At 42.1% G+C, this 16,008-nt stretch overlaps 1 protein-coding gene across 3 annotated transcripts; it reads right to left on the reverse strand.

Annotated features, from left to right (window-relative positions):
* Positions 1-7: 7 nt before the first annotated feature.
* Positions 8-9,095, reverse strand: LOC118361249 (outer dynein arm-docking complex subunit 1-like). Of its 3 annotated transcripts, none has more exons than XM_035741031.2 (14): positions 8,701-9,095; positions 7,775-7,854; positions 6,452-6,641; positions 5,644-5,766; positions 5,433-5,546; positions 5,264-5,331; positions 4,928-5,115; positions 4,461-4,607; positions 2,938-3,020; positions 2,029-2,197; positions 1,531-1,694; positions 1,164-1,267; positions 612-699; positions 8-388 (listed from the first exon to the last, which is right to left on the reverse strand). In XM_035741031.2, the coding sequence occupies exons 3-14, from the start codon at positions 6,524-6,526 to the stop codon at positions 287-289; spliced, it is 1,425 nt and encodes a 474-aa protein (XP_035596924.1). In that variant the 5' UTR covers positions 6,527-6,641; positions 7,775-7,854; positions 8,701-9,095; the 3' UTR covers positions 8-286. The 3 variants fall into 3 exon arrangements, with proteins under 3 accessions (XP_035596924.1, XP_035596923.1, XP_035596926.1); XM_035741030.2 differs by having other exon boundaries at positions 8,294-9,095; XM_035741033.2 differs by lacking the exon at positions 5,644-5,766 and having other exon boundaries at positions 8,294-9,094.
* Between the last annotated feature and the right edge of the window lie 6,913 nt (positions 9,096-16,008).

Genomic DNA, 16,008 nt, shown 5'->3' on the forward strand with positions numbered 1-16,008 from the left:
TGAATGGCTCATGAAAGCAGGGCTGTGATGCTGCTTTTCACAGGAGTGGGCCTCCTGCGGTCCCCCAGTCTGCAGCTACCAGGGACGAGGTCAGACTACCAGGGACGAGGTCAGACTACCAGGGACGAGGTCAGACTACCAGGGATGAGGTCAGACTACCAGGGATGAGGTCAGACTGCCAGGGATGAGGTCAGATTACATGGGACTAGGTCAAGGTACCATGGATGAGGTCAATAAACTATTTCCTTGTGTGTGTCCAATCAATATTCATAAAGCGATGATGAGTTCAGAGTCCTAGGGAGCCATGGTGGATTCTGCTGGCCACAACGCTGAGTTTGGAGGCTGATTTTCGGACCTCTGGTCGGACGATCCTTGCCTTCCTCTGCATCTGGCAGAAAACAACCCAATGAGACCGTATTTTGTTATGTGTGCGGTAGGAAATTCAGAATGCTATCAACCCATAGTATTACAATAACAATGATCAGGTATGGATGATATTTCTGAATTGTGGACACTATTTTGCTACCAATTGAGGGTTAAACTAGAGTCAGGTAGACCATCTCCAGCTATATGGTTGTGGTGGTCCATGTTGATTGAAGGGAAAGCCTCACCCTCATCATTACCAGCGGGAGCAGCTCGTCCTTGGAGAGGGGCTTCACCTGGTCTGTTAGCAGGGACTCCTCTGGGTCATTGTCGTCCCTAAAATAGTAGTAGTCTTACATTACCACCATAAAGTTAAACTATAAGTTACATTTCTATGGTTAACACACTTCCAAGTATTGCATTCACTTACTATTTCCTTATGAACGAACGTGAGAAAAACTGAAAATGTAGGTCCTACTCCTAAAATAGGCTCTTAAAATAGCACACTATGCCCTGGAATAGCACACTAGTTTGTCCTCCGGCCAGGTTGTGAATACAGTTGGGCTGGTTAAAAAGTTTCTCTTAGCTGCAGCACAGGTAAAACAAAACAAAACATGAGCTGCAAAGTGGATATAACTGCATCGTCAGGGATATATTTCAGAAACAACCACATGTATTTTATAGGTTATTGTTACAGGATTGGAAACAAACTTGCCACTGTTCATTGGCATGCCTTTCCGGCATTAGATGTAGCAGCTTCTATATTGAACACACACACACACACACACACACAGACATACCCAGAAGTGGGAGGCTCAACCGTTTTGTTTTGCCTAGGCAGTGGTGGACTTTGTCCTAGGAGGTGCTTGGCAACCATTCTAGGATTGTAATCTTTATCAAGGTCCTGGAGTGGAGACAGAGAACAACATAAAATGTTTCAAGGGCAACACTTCACTGAGGCTCTGTTCACTTCTAAAATCCATACTTCCACCCTCCCTCCACTGATGTAGCCTATCCCTGATCTGACACAATTTGATAGTAGTAGTAGGTTTCCACTACATTACAATAGCTTTCATCAATCCAGTCCTATCGGATCCATTTTTAATCCAGAGAAGTAATGAAGGAAGGATGGATGCATTTTAAATAACCTTGTGACATTGAAATTACCTTGGAGCGGAGGAAAGACTGCAAAGTCAGCAGCTCGTTGGTCCTGCGCTCCACCAATCCCAGGTAAGTCATAATGGTGCTGTCCCGGATCCCGGTCGAGGAGCCTAACTTGTCTTCGATCACTGACCGGTCACAGTCTATGTTGTGGCACACACGGTCTATTCCTGGTGCACGGAAACACACAAGAAGAATTTATGGTTCTTCTCAATTTGGTTGTCTAAAGAAGAAAGAAACGGGCACTCGGTGAGTCTCTTCACTGCAATGAGAGACAAGACCATCAGGAGGTGCACATTTTGTTACAGCCCAGCACTAACTTGATTTAGTTGAATTTGAAGAAAATAGTAAGTTAGTAGTAATAGATGTATTAGTTATAGTAGTATAAGTACCAACAGTCATAGTAAGTAGCTTATTAAGGCCTCCACAGGAAGGGAAGTCATAGCCGTAAGATGTAGATAGTACTGGGCTGAAACAAAACAAACCATTCTTTCCCATCCATACCTGTCTTCAGCTGGTTGAGGATCTTGCCCACTGAGGTGATGCGTTGCTGGTAGCCCCCCATCTGCTGCTCTGTGGCCTGCTGCTGCACACTGACCCCCCGAAGCACGACCCTGCGCTCCTCATGCTGTCTGCGCTCCTCTCTGGAAACCACCTCCATCTCACAGCGGATCTGTGACACACACACACCAAAACACAACTGCCTGGTCTCATAGACTAGATGTAACATAGTAAATGTAAATCTGGAACACTCAAAATAGTATGATATGTTACGTTTGGTATGGTTACATAAAACAGGTAGTTAAGGCAAAAACTAAACTAGGGTGGTTGGTCGGGGTGGTTGGGTAGGCACATAACGGACAATCTCATCACGGACAACTTTAGCATTTTAGCTATTTAGCAACTTTTCAACTACTTAGCATGTTAGCTAACTCCTAAACTTAACCCCTAGCCAGCTAGCTAACGTTACCCACTTCGCAAGAATTTGTAACATATCATACGTTTTGCAAATTTGTAAGATATTGTACGTTTTGCTAATTCGTAAACATATTGTACAAATTGTAATTCATAACGTATCATACAAAATGGGTGACAGACATTCACAAATGAATACATACCATACGAAACATAACATATCATACTAAAATAGATGTCAGAATAATATGAAATGCTCTGAGATCAGGTTGAACACAAAAGTAGAAGAGGCACCTAATGGACACATGAATGCACAATAATACACACACGTAAAACTCACACATGCACACACTCCTCCAATTAGTTGGCTATATTTAACAAAGTATCCAAATAGAAAGGAAGGTGCACTATAGTTTAATGTGTGCATTAAAGCACAACATCCAAAGAAATGACTTATTTCAAAGGTAAACATGCATGTAGTTTCAATTTCATACAGACCTGGTTGATTTCGTCCTTCAATGTCTCAGCTTTGTTGTTCTGTTCGTTAACAAAGTTTAGCAAAGCAAAGTTCTTGTCTTCAACTGTAGGATGCAGAAACACAAAAGGTATTTTTCACAGTTACAAATATAACAGAATAGATCTTAGATGGCCTCTTGTGTCAACACAGACCTTGTTTAACCCTCAAACTACCAACTGGGATATATATTTTTTTATCATAGCCTAAAGGTGGTTCATTAAATTTTTCAAATTTGTCAATCAACTTGTTCATAATATCAAGTCATACATATCCTCAGAGGGTGGAGCGATATTTACCGGATAAACAGATCACATGCACCTTATGTACTCGCCTATGGTTATAACTACTAGGTATGACCGTGTACAAAATATAAATTAGTTTGACTGCTTAGTTGCAGTCAAAACAGCTCATAAAAGTCTGTCAGTGCTATGAATACTTGGTAGAACTGTAATTACAGAAACCAGCAACCTTCTGAATTTGCACAGTGCTGTATTACATTTATTACACTTAACTCCATAGCAATTGCGGTTAAGTGCCTTGCTCAAGGGCACATCGACAGATTTTCCACCTAGTTGGCTGCAGGGATTCGAACCAGAGAACTTTCAGTTACTAGCCCAACGCTCTTAACTGCTAGGCTACCTGCCGCATATTGGTGTGTATTCTACGAAAAATTTGTTTTTATGGAAAATGTTATAGAAATACCAGAATTCATACAATACCCTCCTGGAAAATGTTATAGAAATACCAGCATTCATATAATACCATCCAATATTCTATATTTGCAACTTGTTATAGTATTTTGGTTGCTATAACATTTGGTTGCAAGTGAACTTGAGGGTTTGGCTTGCTTTTGAAGCATTCTGCCATAGGCCCTACCACTCCCATTGTTACACAAGCAGCAATTCTAATGTTGGCTGGGGGGTAAGTAAATAAAGAAAACTAAGACATCTCTCCGGATCATTCACTTTTCGTCAATAACATTAAGTATAGGCTCTTTCAAATGTTGGTTTTTACCACATAAATATGGCAACGTTAATATTTACTTCAAAATTCAAAAAAACGAATACTACAATCAAAAAGTTGCAAATTAGCTTTTTATTTACTAATGTGGATTATACTTTTGAAAAATTCTGCACATTATATAAGGGAAAAATGTATATCTTAATTTGACATATTATGCTAATTAACTATACTTTTACTGGTTATTTTTATTGTTTTATTTCAGATAACATTATTTACATGTCTAATGAGGTTTTAAAATAATTAAGTTGATATTTTGCTACAATTGTTGCTTTTTCCAATAGTTTCTTCTTAAATGTTCTAGGTAATAATCCATGTATGTAAAATATGTTGGTAGTTTGAGAGTTAAGGAGCATACTCTAGAGGGCCTAAAATATGAGGACGGCATATTTCCTTATCATATTTCCATAATAAAGTAGTAAATGCGCTTATTTTGAAGTTAAGAGGTGCCCCTTTGCTGAGGAGACATGGCTTTGTGACTCACTCTGAATGAAGGTCCCCACTAGCTTGTGCAGGTCCTCCTCCCCTGTGACACAGTGGATCTTGTGGAAGGTCTCCTGCAAGGAATCGAGAGTCCCAAAAGTCCCTCCCTGAGTGTCCAGTCCCAGTCTCCTGCGCTGCCTCTCCTCAACTAAAGACAGAGGTTAGAGGTCAGAATCAGACAGATATAAGTCAGACTTACATAAAGCAGTACACCATCAACTCAGTGCCCCAAATCAGAACTACTCAACTATTGCTTATTCTGCGTTGCATTCGGCTATTAAATAAAATAATCGGTCTGCTGAAAAGCCATGGCCGCTGTGTATTTGATTTAGTCATTTGTCATTTTGTAATTGCTGTCATTGTGTGAATTAAAGCATACAGGTATAATGCTCTGTCACTTCTCATAAGCATGTATAAGCCTTTATAATGTCTTATAACAAGGCTTATAATAAGTATCTCATCTATGACCCTGTCTGCGGCTCAGGTCCTGGCCCTCCTCCTGGCTGCTGCACTCGTTGCCCTTGATGCTCATGAAGGTCTTTAGGCGGTGGTCGTGGGAGATGACCCGCTGCAGCTCGCTCACCTCCGTGCCATACTGGGTCAGGTCCTTCACCTTTTTCTCCTTCAGCAGCATCCGTTTGCACCGAGCCTCCACTCTGAAGGATCATATTCATTATGGCACACCATCGTAAAAAAAAAAGTTCAGGTAGTCCCTCCCTGTTTTAGTCTGTTTTCTACAATGCAGACCAAATAACCTTTTTCTACTCAAAAAACACATCAACACAAAAAAGCTGTATGTATTACCTGGCCTCAAAAGCAGCAGTGGACTGAGCCATCATGTCTCGGATGTCCTTGCGAATCTCCTGCAGCTCCTGAATGACAAACAGGAACACAACATTGCTCAGTGAGTTGCGTGCATCTCAATTCATTACCCATTCTAGTAATTTGATTTCTATGGTGCTGTGAGCCCTACCCTCTCCATCCTGCAGTAGAGGTGGAGGAACTGCTTCCTCTCCACGTGCAAGATCTTCAGCTCCTCTCTCAGCTGCCCGTTCTTGGCCAAAAGCTTGTTGAAGCGAACACGACCCTGGTGCAAAGACATGGGTGACATGTCAACACCATGACAATTCCATAAGGAGTTGACAAGAGTGCAGAAACAGACTGGCACTCAGGCTACTGCTAACCCTGTCCAGTTTGTTCTCCAGGATGAGGCTGTTCTTCTGTGTCTGGTTTGCCTCCGACTTCTGACTGTGGCATGTGGTACTCCCTCTCCTCTGGCTAGCCAGCTTACTCTCCCAAGTCAAAATCTACCACGGAAGAAGCCGATAAAAGCAGATAAGCGAATAAATCTGGTTACCTAAGGAATATCACTATAAAACATTGTCAATTGGAGCTGACTAAAATAAAATAAATGAGAAAAAGATATAGGCCTGTGTAAAAGACTTCATGCTGTTTCCTTAGCGCTTCTACCTGATTCAGCTGATACCAAGACTCAAATTTAGGAACTCTGCGCTTTTGAAAAAAAGGCCTTATTCCACAGAGCTATGGGCGACACTGCAGGCTGAGGAATGAGTTTCACAGGTCCTCATCTGCTACATTCACCCTCCAAACTCACTCCACAGCAATCCCAGCGGTTGAGCTGAGTGCAGCTGCAGATCTGGGTCACAGCACCATTGTAAAGGATGTCACGCTTCTTGCTTAGTGAGTACTGCTTCTCCTCTGATTCAGCTCTCAAACTCACAACCTCCCAAACATGTGGCCACCCTCCTAAAACCATTGCTCTATTGAAAAAAGCATTCTTAAACAGGGCAAGGGGCGACACTTCAGGCTGATGAAAGACTTTCCCAGATTCCCATCTGCTACACCTGCAGGTTTGGGGGTAAAGTCAGTTTCTAGCATGGGTAGGATGAGGTTAAACTATCACGAATTCCTGATTATCTGGGCAATTCACATCTATGATGTTTGTAACAAAGCAATCGTCAATACAAACACCTCCTGTCTCAGATAAGCCATTTTCCCTTGTTCAGAGTCGAGCTGCTCCACCACCCTGTCGCGGTACATCAGCATGCTGCTCAGATTTTGCGTGGCGTCTGCGTCATCCGAGCATCGAAATGGACTCTCTGAGACACGCAGGCTACGGAGAAGTTCCTCGCATTCACCATGGAGTCTTTCGATCTCCCTCCTGGTTGGGTAACAGACATGCATCATTTCAGTGTCAAAGGAAGAAGCCATGTGCTTGTGTCATACTGGACTTAGTGCTCTTACTAGAGACAGCGTTAGCCCTGATATGGAGGAACACTGTACTACACTTAATCATACGGTTTTAAAAACCTTTTGTTAGCAATTAGGCCAGTTCAATTGACAGTGGCTGGGCTGGCTACATTTCTCCAACTAAACTCCTTTTTATTACATTTTGCATTTACATTTTAGTCATTTAGCAGACGCTCTTATCCAGAGTGACTTACAGTTAGTGTGTTAATCTTAAGAAAGCTCGGTGAGAAAACCACATATCTCAGTCATAGTAAATACATTTATCCTCAAAGTAGCCTTCAGAAAAGTCAGTGCTAGTAGGAAAAAATAGTGTTACTTCACAAAAAGCAAGGGTGTCATTTAATTCAAACAAATTGGAGGAGGGTATTCTAGCTCTTTTTGAACTTTTCCTTTTGAAAAATAAATACAGTAATGAACACACATGTAAGGATAAAATAGTATTATTTTGAGAAAATAAGTGACCAGAGGTGGCAGAACAGAGTTCACATGTTCCACAATAAGTTGTCATGGGCGTACAGTATAGTTTCAATGTCCAGGTAAACATAGCAAAAGACCACTTTAGAGGTACACTGAATCTTAAGTAATTATGTTTTCAGTCTTTAAGACGAAAATATCCTCACAGCTGTCTGCGAATGAGATCCTGTGATTCTACGGTGTACGCCTGCCTGTCTCCTTCCATGATGCGAAACTGTCTCTGGAGTTTGCTCAACTCTGTCTCAGCTGCAACACAACTTTGAAAACTGGTAAGTGTATCCTAATGTTTTATGGGATAAAAATGTATTTTTTTATTTTACCTTTATTTTACTAGGCAAGTCAGTTAAGAACAAATTATTTTTGTCAATGACAGCCTAGGAACTGCCTGTTCAAGGGCAGAACGACAGCTCAGGGATTTGAACTTGCAACCTTTCGGTTACTAGTCCAATGCTCTAACCACTAGGCTACCCTGCCGCCCCAATAGGTAGGATATCAGATAAAAGGACATTTCTTAGTCATGCAACAGATGCTATTGAGTGCTTGTAGGTAGGTGAACTGTGAAACGCATACCTAAGAGATCAATATCGATCTCACTGCTGTCAGAGTTGACACTACAAGCTGATCTTCTGCGACGCATGGTGGTGATTGTTCTGGAGGAGAGAAATTCAGATTACATCATGTGATATGATAAAGGGGACCATGTCTATGTTCACCCAGCACTTTGTTCCCTGGGCCCTATGGCTGGGGGAACATAGGTTGAGGGAACATTGGGTCCAGGGAACATAGGACCATAAGGCTGAAGGAACATAGGGTGGACCCCTGATAAAGTTAGCTATGCCTAACATCACTAATTGCTATATGCTTACCTGATATGCATTTAATTACAACATATATATATATATATAGCTAGATCAGAAGAAATATGAAGGAACAGCCTTTGGCCAATGACCACTAATATAAGGCATATTGTCCAACGGCCATAATTACACCTAACATTATTTGCAAACTGCCTCATTTGGCTGGCTGGCTGCAGCGAACACTGGTTAACTTACATTAACGTTGGCTAACAAAAATGTGTGACTTTCTTACTGTTATCGGGATCTTGAAGCTTCCTTTTTGACAACCTCTACTTGGTCCTAGCCTTGTAGTTTGTAGATATTTGCGAAAATAATATGCAACACATTTGCCTATGACTGGCAAGCTGGCTTTCTCTCCAATGTCAATGACCGATTGTAACCGTTGACGACGCTTGGCTACTTGAGCACGCGACACACATGTAGCAAAATATCTACTGACATAATATGTAGCTAGTTGGCTAGTTACAATGTGACAATACCGATAAGTTACGTTACATTTCTATATTTGTATCGTTCGTTTTAGGTGGTTTAGATGTGAGTTTGTAAATAATGTATGCAGCCATGATATTGACAAACAAACATTGGGTCATAGACCAATGACAGTATGTGTACACCGAGTGTACGAAACACGAAGAACACCTTCCAAATATTGAGTTGCACCCTCTTTTTCCCTCGGAACAGCATCAAGTCATTGGGCGCATGGCATCAACAAGGTGTCGAAAGTGTTCAACAGTGATGTTGGCCCATGTTGACTCCAATGCTTCCCACAGTTGACAGGATTCGAGTTGGGTGGATGTCCTCTAGTTGGTGGAGCATTCTTGACACACACGGGAAACTGATAAGCGTGAAAACCCCAGCAGCGTTGCAGTTCTTGACACAACCTGTTACGCCTGGCACGTATTACCATACCCCGTTCAAAGGCACTTAAATATTTTGTCTTGCCCATTCATCACCCTCTGAATGGCACACATACAACCTATGTCTCAAGGCTTCAGAATCATTCTTTAACCTGTTTTCTCCCCTTCATCCACATTGAATGAAGTGGATGTAACAAGTGACATCAGGGATCATAGCTTTCACCTGGATTGACCTGGTCAGTCTGTCGTGGAAAGAGCACGTGTTCTTAATGTTTTGTACACTCAGTGCATATGAAGGATCAAGAAGCAAGGATATTTTATAAAGGCACTGTGAGACCCACTTATTTTTCTTTGCAATTTCAGTGACTGCCACTGGGTGTCAGAGTTGTTCAACCTCTACGCTTGTCTGTCAAGCATCTTTGATGTTTGTCTGTGTAGGCCAAAACAGATATTCGGCCTGGCCTATGGATAGTTATGCTACAGCTGTATTGTATTAGACAACCTCTGTAGTGTGTGTGTGTGTGTACTGGTGGAAAAAGTACCCAATTGTCATACTTGAGTAAAAGTAAAGATAACTTAATAGAAAATGACTCAAGTAAAAGTGAAAGTCACCCAGTAAAATACTAATTGAGTAAAATTCTAAAAGTATTTGGTTTTAAATATACTTTAGTATCAAAAGTAAATGTAATTGCTAAAACATACTTAAGTATCAAAAGTAAAAGTATAAGTCATTTCACATTCTTAATAAAAAAGCAAGCCATGATGGCATAGTTTTCTTGTTTTGTTTTAAATTTACAGATGGCCAGGGGCATCCTCCAACACTCAGGCATAATTTACAAATGAAGCATGTGTTTAGTGAGTGTGCGAGATCAGGGGCAGTAGGGATGTTCTCTTGATAAGTGTATGAATTTAGGCTATCTTCTTGTCCTGCTAAGCATTCAAAAGTGTACTTTTGGGTGTTAGGGAAAATTGAGTAAAAAGTACATGCTTTTCTTTAGGAATGTAGTGAAGTAAAAGTAATATAAAAATATAAATAATAAAGTAAAGTACAGATACCCAAAAATGGTACTTCGGTAGTACTTTCAACTATGTTTACTAAAGTACTTTACACAACCGTGTGTGTGTGTGTGTGTGTGTGTGTGTGTGTGTGTGTGTGTGTGTGTGTGTGCACGCTCCAGCACAACCCAACTGACAACCAGTAAATTAATATGCAAAGAGAGTGACAGTACATATTCCCCCAATGTTAGAGCCTACATGGCTAACAATGTATGATGCTTGATATAGATTTATAAGATATATATTTATGGTCAATGACCGACTAAACGTTAATGAAGCTAGGCTACTTGAGCAGTGAGCATGTGACACCAGCCTGGTCTCATATACTAGACGTAACATAGTAAATGTAAATCTGGGACACTCAAATTAGTATGATATGCTACATTTGGTATGGTTACAGATGACAGAAGGTTACTTAAGGCAAAAACGAAAGATGGATGGGCGTATAACACGAATGTCTAGCAACCCAAAGGTTGCGTGTTTGAATCTCATCATGGACAACCTTAGCATTTTAGCTAATTAGCAACTTTGCAACTACTTACTACTTTTGTAGATACTTTGCACCTACTTAGCATGTTAGCTAACCAGTCCCCTACTTCTTCTTCTTTAAGGTTTTATGGCAGACACCTATTGTTAAGGGGTATTGGGGAAAAAAATATTCCATTGCGGGAAGATTTGCTCATCCACACTCACAATGATGCCTTTTTTCTCAAATTTCCTCTCTGTTTGCGCTGTGCCGTGGACAACCAGTGCAATAAATGCTACAAAGTCCATCTACTTGACATGCAACATGTCAGGATCCCTCTGTTGACAAGGAATATTATCCGGCATCTCTAATCCTACTATCATTATTTATTTAACTTCAGTCCTTTCTTCTGCTCTTCTCACTGCCTCCAGATAGGAGACATGCTGGACAGTCCATATTCTTATCATCTGTCTCCTTCACCCTAACAGGACACTTCAGAGATACCTGACATGATACCGTTGATAGGCGCCCTGCTTCGAAGATCCACACACCACACGACACATTACAATCTGATATCTTCTTGAGGTGCAGAGCACGCTCCTTCTGTTTCATAGATACACAAAAAAAACTAATTGGCACACTTCTCGTTGCTCTTATAGACGCCACCTCATCCAATGCCTACACAATTTTTATAGAGACTTCAATCAGATCTCCCAGATAACATTAATCTAAAAACCCTTACTCCAACCAAACAATAACTAGGCTTTCATTTACTAGATTCCACTACCACTTTACTTCTCTTATTTCCTTTTGCAATTCCTCTCAAGCGCATCTCCACTCGGCATGCCATCTGATTCAAACATAACATCCGCTTCCGCCGAGTTGCTGAGCCGTTAGTGGTCACCAACCCTTCCCCTAACCCTTTAATTTAACTCCTTACCCTAACCTTAATCCCTAGCTAGCTTTAGCCACCTAGCTAACGTTACTAGGTGGCTAACACAAGCTTCTGTACCCAATGTCAATCTAGCACTGAAAGTAAAATTAATTGGAGTGTTGAGATTACAAAACCTGTGTTTTTCATTGGGGATTCCAACCTTGCTCGCATTCCTAGTTTCACTGACAATAGCATACAGATAGTTTCCCTAGAGCAACTTTCAGACATATTTCAGGAGTGATAGGCAAGATGGAGCCACAGCTGAACACACAGGTTATTCCATCGGTGGTTCTTGTTAATGGTCTGAATCAGGAGTACACTACTGCAGTCAAACTGTTACAACAGCTACTGAATAGAGCAGCTAAAGTTTGTCATGCACACTCATACACTTTTCAGATGGGCTTCCGTGGGAATTGCAGGAGGGACTGAACCAACTGAATAAGCATATCCAGACATTTTTACGGAACTGAGCTCAGATTCTACACAGCGCATTACGATTCAGTGCATTGGAGACCAGATGCAGCTGTAAAGATTTTGAACTACTGGCTAGACCAATTAAACTACTAAGAGGGGAAGACAGTACTAGTGTCACTCCCCAACACACCAATGTCCTTAACCTATCAGTTACTTTTAGGCTTACAGCGGCAGAACAGTAGCTTCTGGAAAAGGGCCTCATGTTTATCCCTCCACCCGCTAAGATCGCATAGAGCTCAGGAGGGATCTTCATACTTATAGCACAGGAAATTCATATTTGATCATTTGAACTATAAGTGATGATCAAAGATGACCATTTATTAGTCCATCCCACCGGGAACCCAATCTGCAGTCAGTGTCTCATACGATACAGACCTTATGATTGATGACTAACTAAAAGGAATTAAATCAAATCAGAGTTTATTTGTCACGTGCGCCGAATACAACAGGTGTAGTAGACCTTACAGTGTATTGCTTAGTTACAGGCCCTAACCAATAGTGCAAAAAAAATGTATCTGGTGAACAATGGGTAGGTAGGGAAAATAAAACAGTAAAAAGACAGGCTATAAAAGTAGCGAGGCTATAAAAGTAGCGAGGCTACATACAGACACCGGTTAGTCAGGCTGATTGAGGTAGTATGTACATGTAGATATGGTTTTCGTGACGATGCATATATGATGAACCGAGAGTAGCAGTAGCGTAAAAGAGGGGTTGGCGGGTGGGACGCAATGCAGATAGCCCCGTTAGCCACTGTGCGGGAGCACTGGTTGTTCGGGCCAATTGAGGTACTATGTACATGAATGTATAGTTAAAGTGACTATGCATATAAGATGGTGTGTGTAATGAAGATTGCTAGGGCCGGTGGTTAGTAGACCGGCGACGTTGGGTGCCTGAGCGGGGTAGTGGGAGTAGGCGTGACAGCCGAAACCACTCATCCACCGCAGGGGCCTCGATCTGGCTCAGGGTCCTCGGGGCCAGCTGATACCCCTGGTTGCACTGGAAAGGAGTCAGCCTGGTGGAGGAGTGACGAAGTGAGTTGTGGGCATACTCTGCCCAGGGAAGGAACCCGGGCCCACTCCCCCTGCCGGTCCTTCTAAGGAATCTTCCAGCTCCTGGTTAGTCCTCGCCACCTGCCCGTTGGACTGTACCTGGAAGCGAAGCTGGCTGTGGCCCTCAGCTGCTCCATGAAGGCTTTCCATACACACAATGTGAATTGGGGGCCACGGTTGGAGACGATGTCCTCTGGAAGGTCATCGTGCCAGAAGACCTGCTGGAACAGTGCCTTAGCGACCTGGAGAGCGGTAAGGAGACCAGAGGGATAAAACAGCAGGATTTAGATCATCTGTCCACAACAACCATAATAGCTCTGAAACCATCAGACAGAGGGAGATCCGTAACGAAGTTTATGGACAGATGGGACCAAGGTTGCTGAGGCACGGGAAGGAGAAGGAGTTTCCCTGGTGGAGCGTGCCGGGGAGATTGTTTGGGCACATACAGAACATGAGTTGACGTAGCGGGCGACATCCTGTGCCAAGTTGGGCCACCAGTACTTCACAGAGATGGATTGATTGGTGGGGGTGATACCTGGGTGTCCAGCGGCAAGGGATGTGTGCCCAGGTCAACAGCCGATCCCTCACCACCGTGGGGATGTAGATGTGCTTAGGAGGGCAGGTAGCAGGCGCCGGGTCCCTCTCCAGAGCCTGGCGGATGTCCACATCTACATCCCAAATCACGGGGCCAACGATACGGGAGGGTGGAAAGATGGGCTGGTGGGCGCTCACAGGACTCTCAACTAGAGGTCGACCGATTAATCGGAATGGCCGATTAATTAGGGCTGATTTCAAGTTTTCATAACAATTAGTAATTTTGGACACCAATTGGACATTTATTTTCTTTTACACTTTTATTTAACTAGGCAAGTCAGTTAACACATTCTTATTTTCAATGACGGCCTAGGAATGGTGTGTAACTGCCTTGTTCAGGGGCAGAACGACAGATTTTTACCTTGTCCACTCTGGGATTCGTTTTTGCAGCCTTCCGGTTACTAGTCCAACGCTCTAAACACCTGTCTTCCATTGCACTCCACGAGGAGCCTGCGTGGCAGGCTGACTACCTGTTACGCGAGGGCAGCAAGAAGCCAAGGTAAGTTCCTAGCTAGCATTAAACGTATCTTATTAAAAAAACAATCAATCTTAACATAATCACTAGTTAACTACACATTGTTGATGATATTACTAGTTTATCTAGCGTGTCCTGCGTTGCATATAATCGATGCGGTGCCTGTTTGTCATCGAATCACAGCCTAACAAGCGAAAAAAAGCAATGTATGTACCAATGTACCTAACCATAAACGAGGTGAGGGACGGAAGCTATACTGTTACACTGGCAATACTAAAGTGCCTATAAGAACATCCAATAGTCAAAGGTATATGAAATACAAATGGTATAGAGAGAAATAGTCCCATAATTCCTACAACTTCTTACCTGGGAATATTGAAGACTCATGTTAAAAGGAACCACCAGCTTTCATATGTTCTGAGCAAGGAACTTAAACATTAGCTTTTTTTACATGCAACATATTGCACTTTTACTTTCTCCTCCAACACTTTGTTTTTGCATTATTTAAACCAAATTGAACATTTTTCATTATTTATTTGAGGCTAAATTGATTTTATTGATGCATGTTAAAAGTGTTCATTCAGTATTGTTGTAATTGTCATTACAAATAAGTACATTTAATCGGTATTGGCGTTGAAAAATCATAATCGTTCGACCTCTACTCTCAACCGATATGGAACCACAAGGTAAGGGAAAGCAGGTCTTCAGGCATCCTGGTGCCCAGGTGGTGATTTTCATCCTCAACCAGGCTACTCTTTCTTACTGGGGAATGACGGTTCATTACCTCCATGAGCAAATCAATGAAACATTATGTAGCGTGATTTAAATCATCCTCTAGATAAATCAGCCAAATCATTTTTGAAATAGCTCCTGATTAAGTGTTTTAACATTTCTCTTGACCACAATCCTTGGAGGTTTCTTTGGAACCTTGGTGTTCATGGTTATGGTCACAATATTATGGTCTGTCCAGCCCACTGGCATTGATCTGGATGTTAAGCATTGAAATGGTATATTACAGAAGAGCAGATCAATGCATGTGTCCGAACAGTGACCTAACTTAGTTGATGAGCTAGTTGTATCATTGTTACGGATACCAGTATCCTGTGTGTGTATCCTGTGTTCTTTTCTCTCCTTCTCCCCTCACAGGTGAAAATCATCACTCCCCAATCAGTCACCAATCAGAAGACACACCTCCTCCTGTTTCCTACCCTATCACAGTTCCTTTCCCTTGGTTTAAAACCCCTGTCAGTTGTTTGCTCTAGAGCTCAATCTCTCTGTTTCACTCTCTCTTTATGTATTGAGCCATCTTTTGTTTGAGCACCTCCATATCACTTTGTCCTCACCTGTGAGTATTGTTTTTGGTTATGGTGTTTGTGTTTGTTTGCTGGTGGGAAAAGGGGGAAACAAGACAAGTCGCCCATGGGCATACACTACCCGTAGGTAAACTTTGTTAAATACCCTAGTTAGAACTGGGCGGACCACCCACTGTATTTTTGGTTAGTTAGCTGGTGTTGAAATAGGCTAGTCTGGCTTAGGGGTGTTTTTGAATACTTATTATTTCTTTCCTTGGGTCCAGCTCAGCCCCTTTTCCTGCTCCCCCCCATTACCGTGTGTTTTACAATAAACCTTGAGTTTGACGGTAGATTTCAGTTGTCGTGGTTATTTCGTTCTCACTTTGACTTTGTCACTATTATAAATTGCATGTGTTATGTTACGGGTCTCATTACCATCCCCCCCCCCCTAGACTGTCGTGCCAAAAGGGATTCGTAACAATCATTAACCATTTGTTTCAAACCACAGCTCTCTGCATATTGCAACCCTTTCCTTGTCAAGAGGAGTGTTACATTCCCCAGTTGCTGTATTGTAGTTGGTGTATTTGCGTGTGTGTATTTCAGAAAATGGCTTCCCGAAATCCCTCAAGCAGCTGATTGGTCGACTCCATGGCTAATTGGAGAGCTGACCCCACCCCCTCGTCAAGATACAGCTGTCTCCAATTACGCATTTTTTTCTGAAGCTATTTAAAAGCCAGTGTTCTGTTCAGA

This window comes from Oncorhynchus keta, chromosome 28, assembly GCF_023373465.1.
Source record: "Oncorhynchus keta strain PuntledgeMale-10-30-2019 chromosome 28, Oket_V2, whole genome shotgun sequence".
In the NCBI taxonomy this organism is placed as follows: Eukaryota; Metazoa; Chordata; class Actinopteri; order Salmoniformes; family Salmonidae; genus Oncorhynchus; species Oncorhynchus keta.

Coding starts and splice junctions, on each gene's coding strand:
- LOC118361249 (XM_035741031.2), bottom strand. CDS start 6,526: ATGCTGATGTACCGCGACAGGGTGGTGGAGCAGCTCGACTCTGAACAA. Junction 1,268..1,530: donor AGTCTTTCCTCCGCTCCAAG/GTAATTTCAATG, acceptor TCTCCACTCCAG/GACCTTGATAAAGATTACAA. Junction 700..1,163: donor GTTGAGCCTCCCACTTCTGG/GTATGTCTGTGT, acceptor CTACTATTTTAG/GGACGACAATGACCCAGAGG.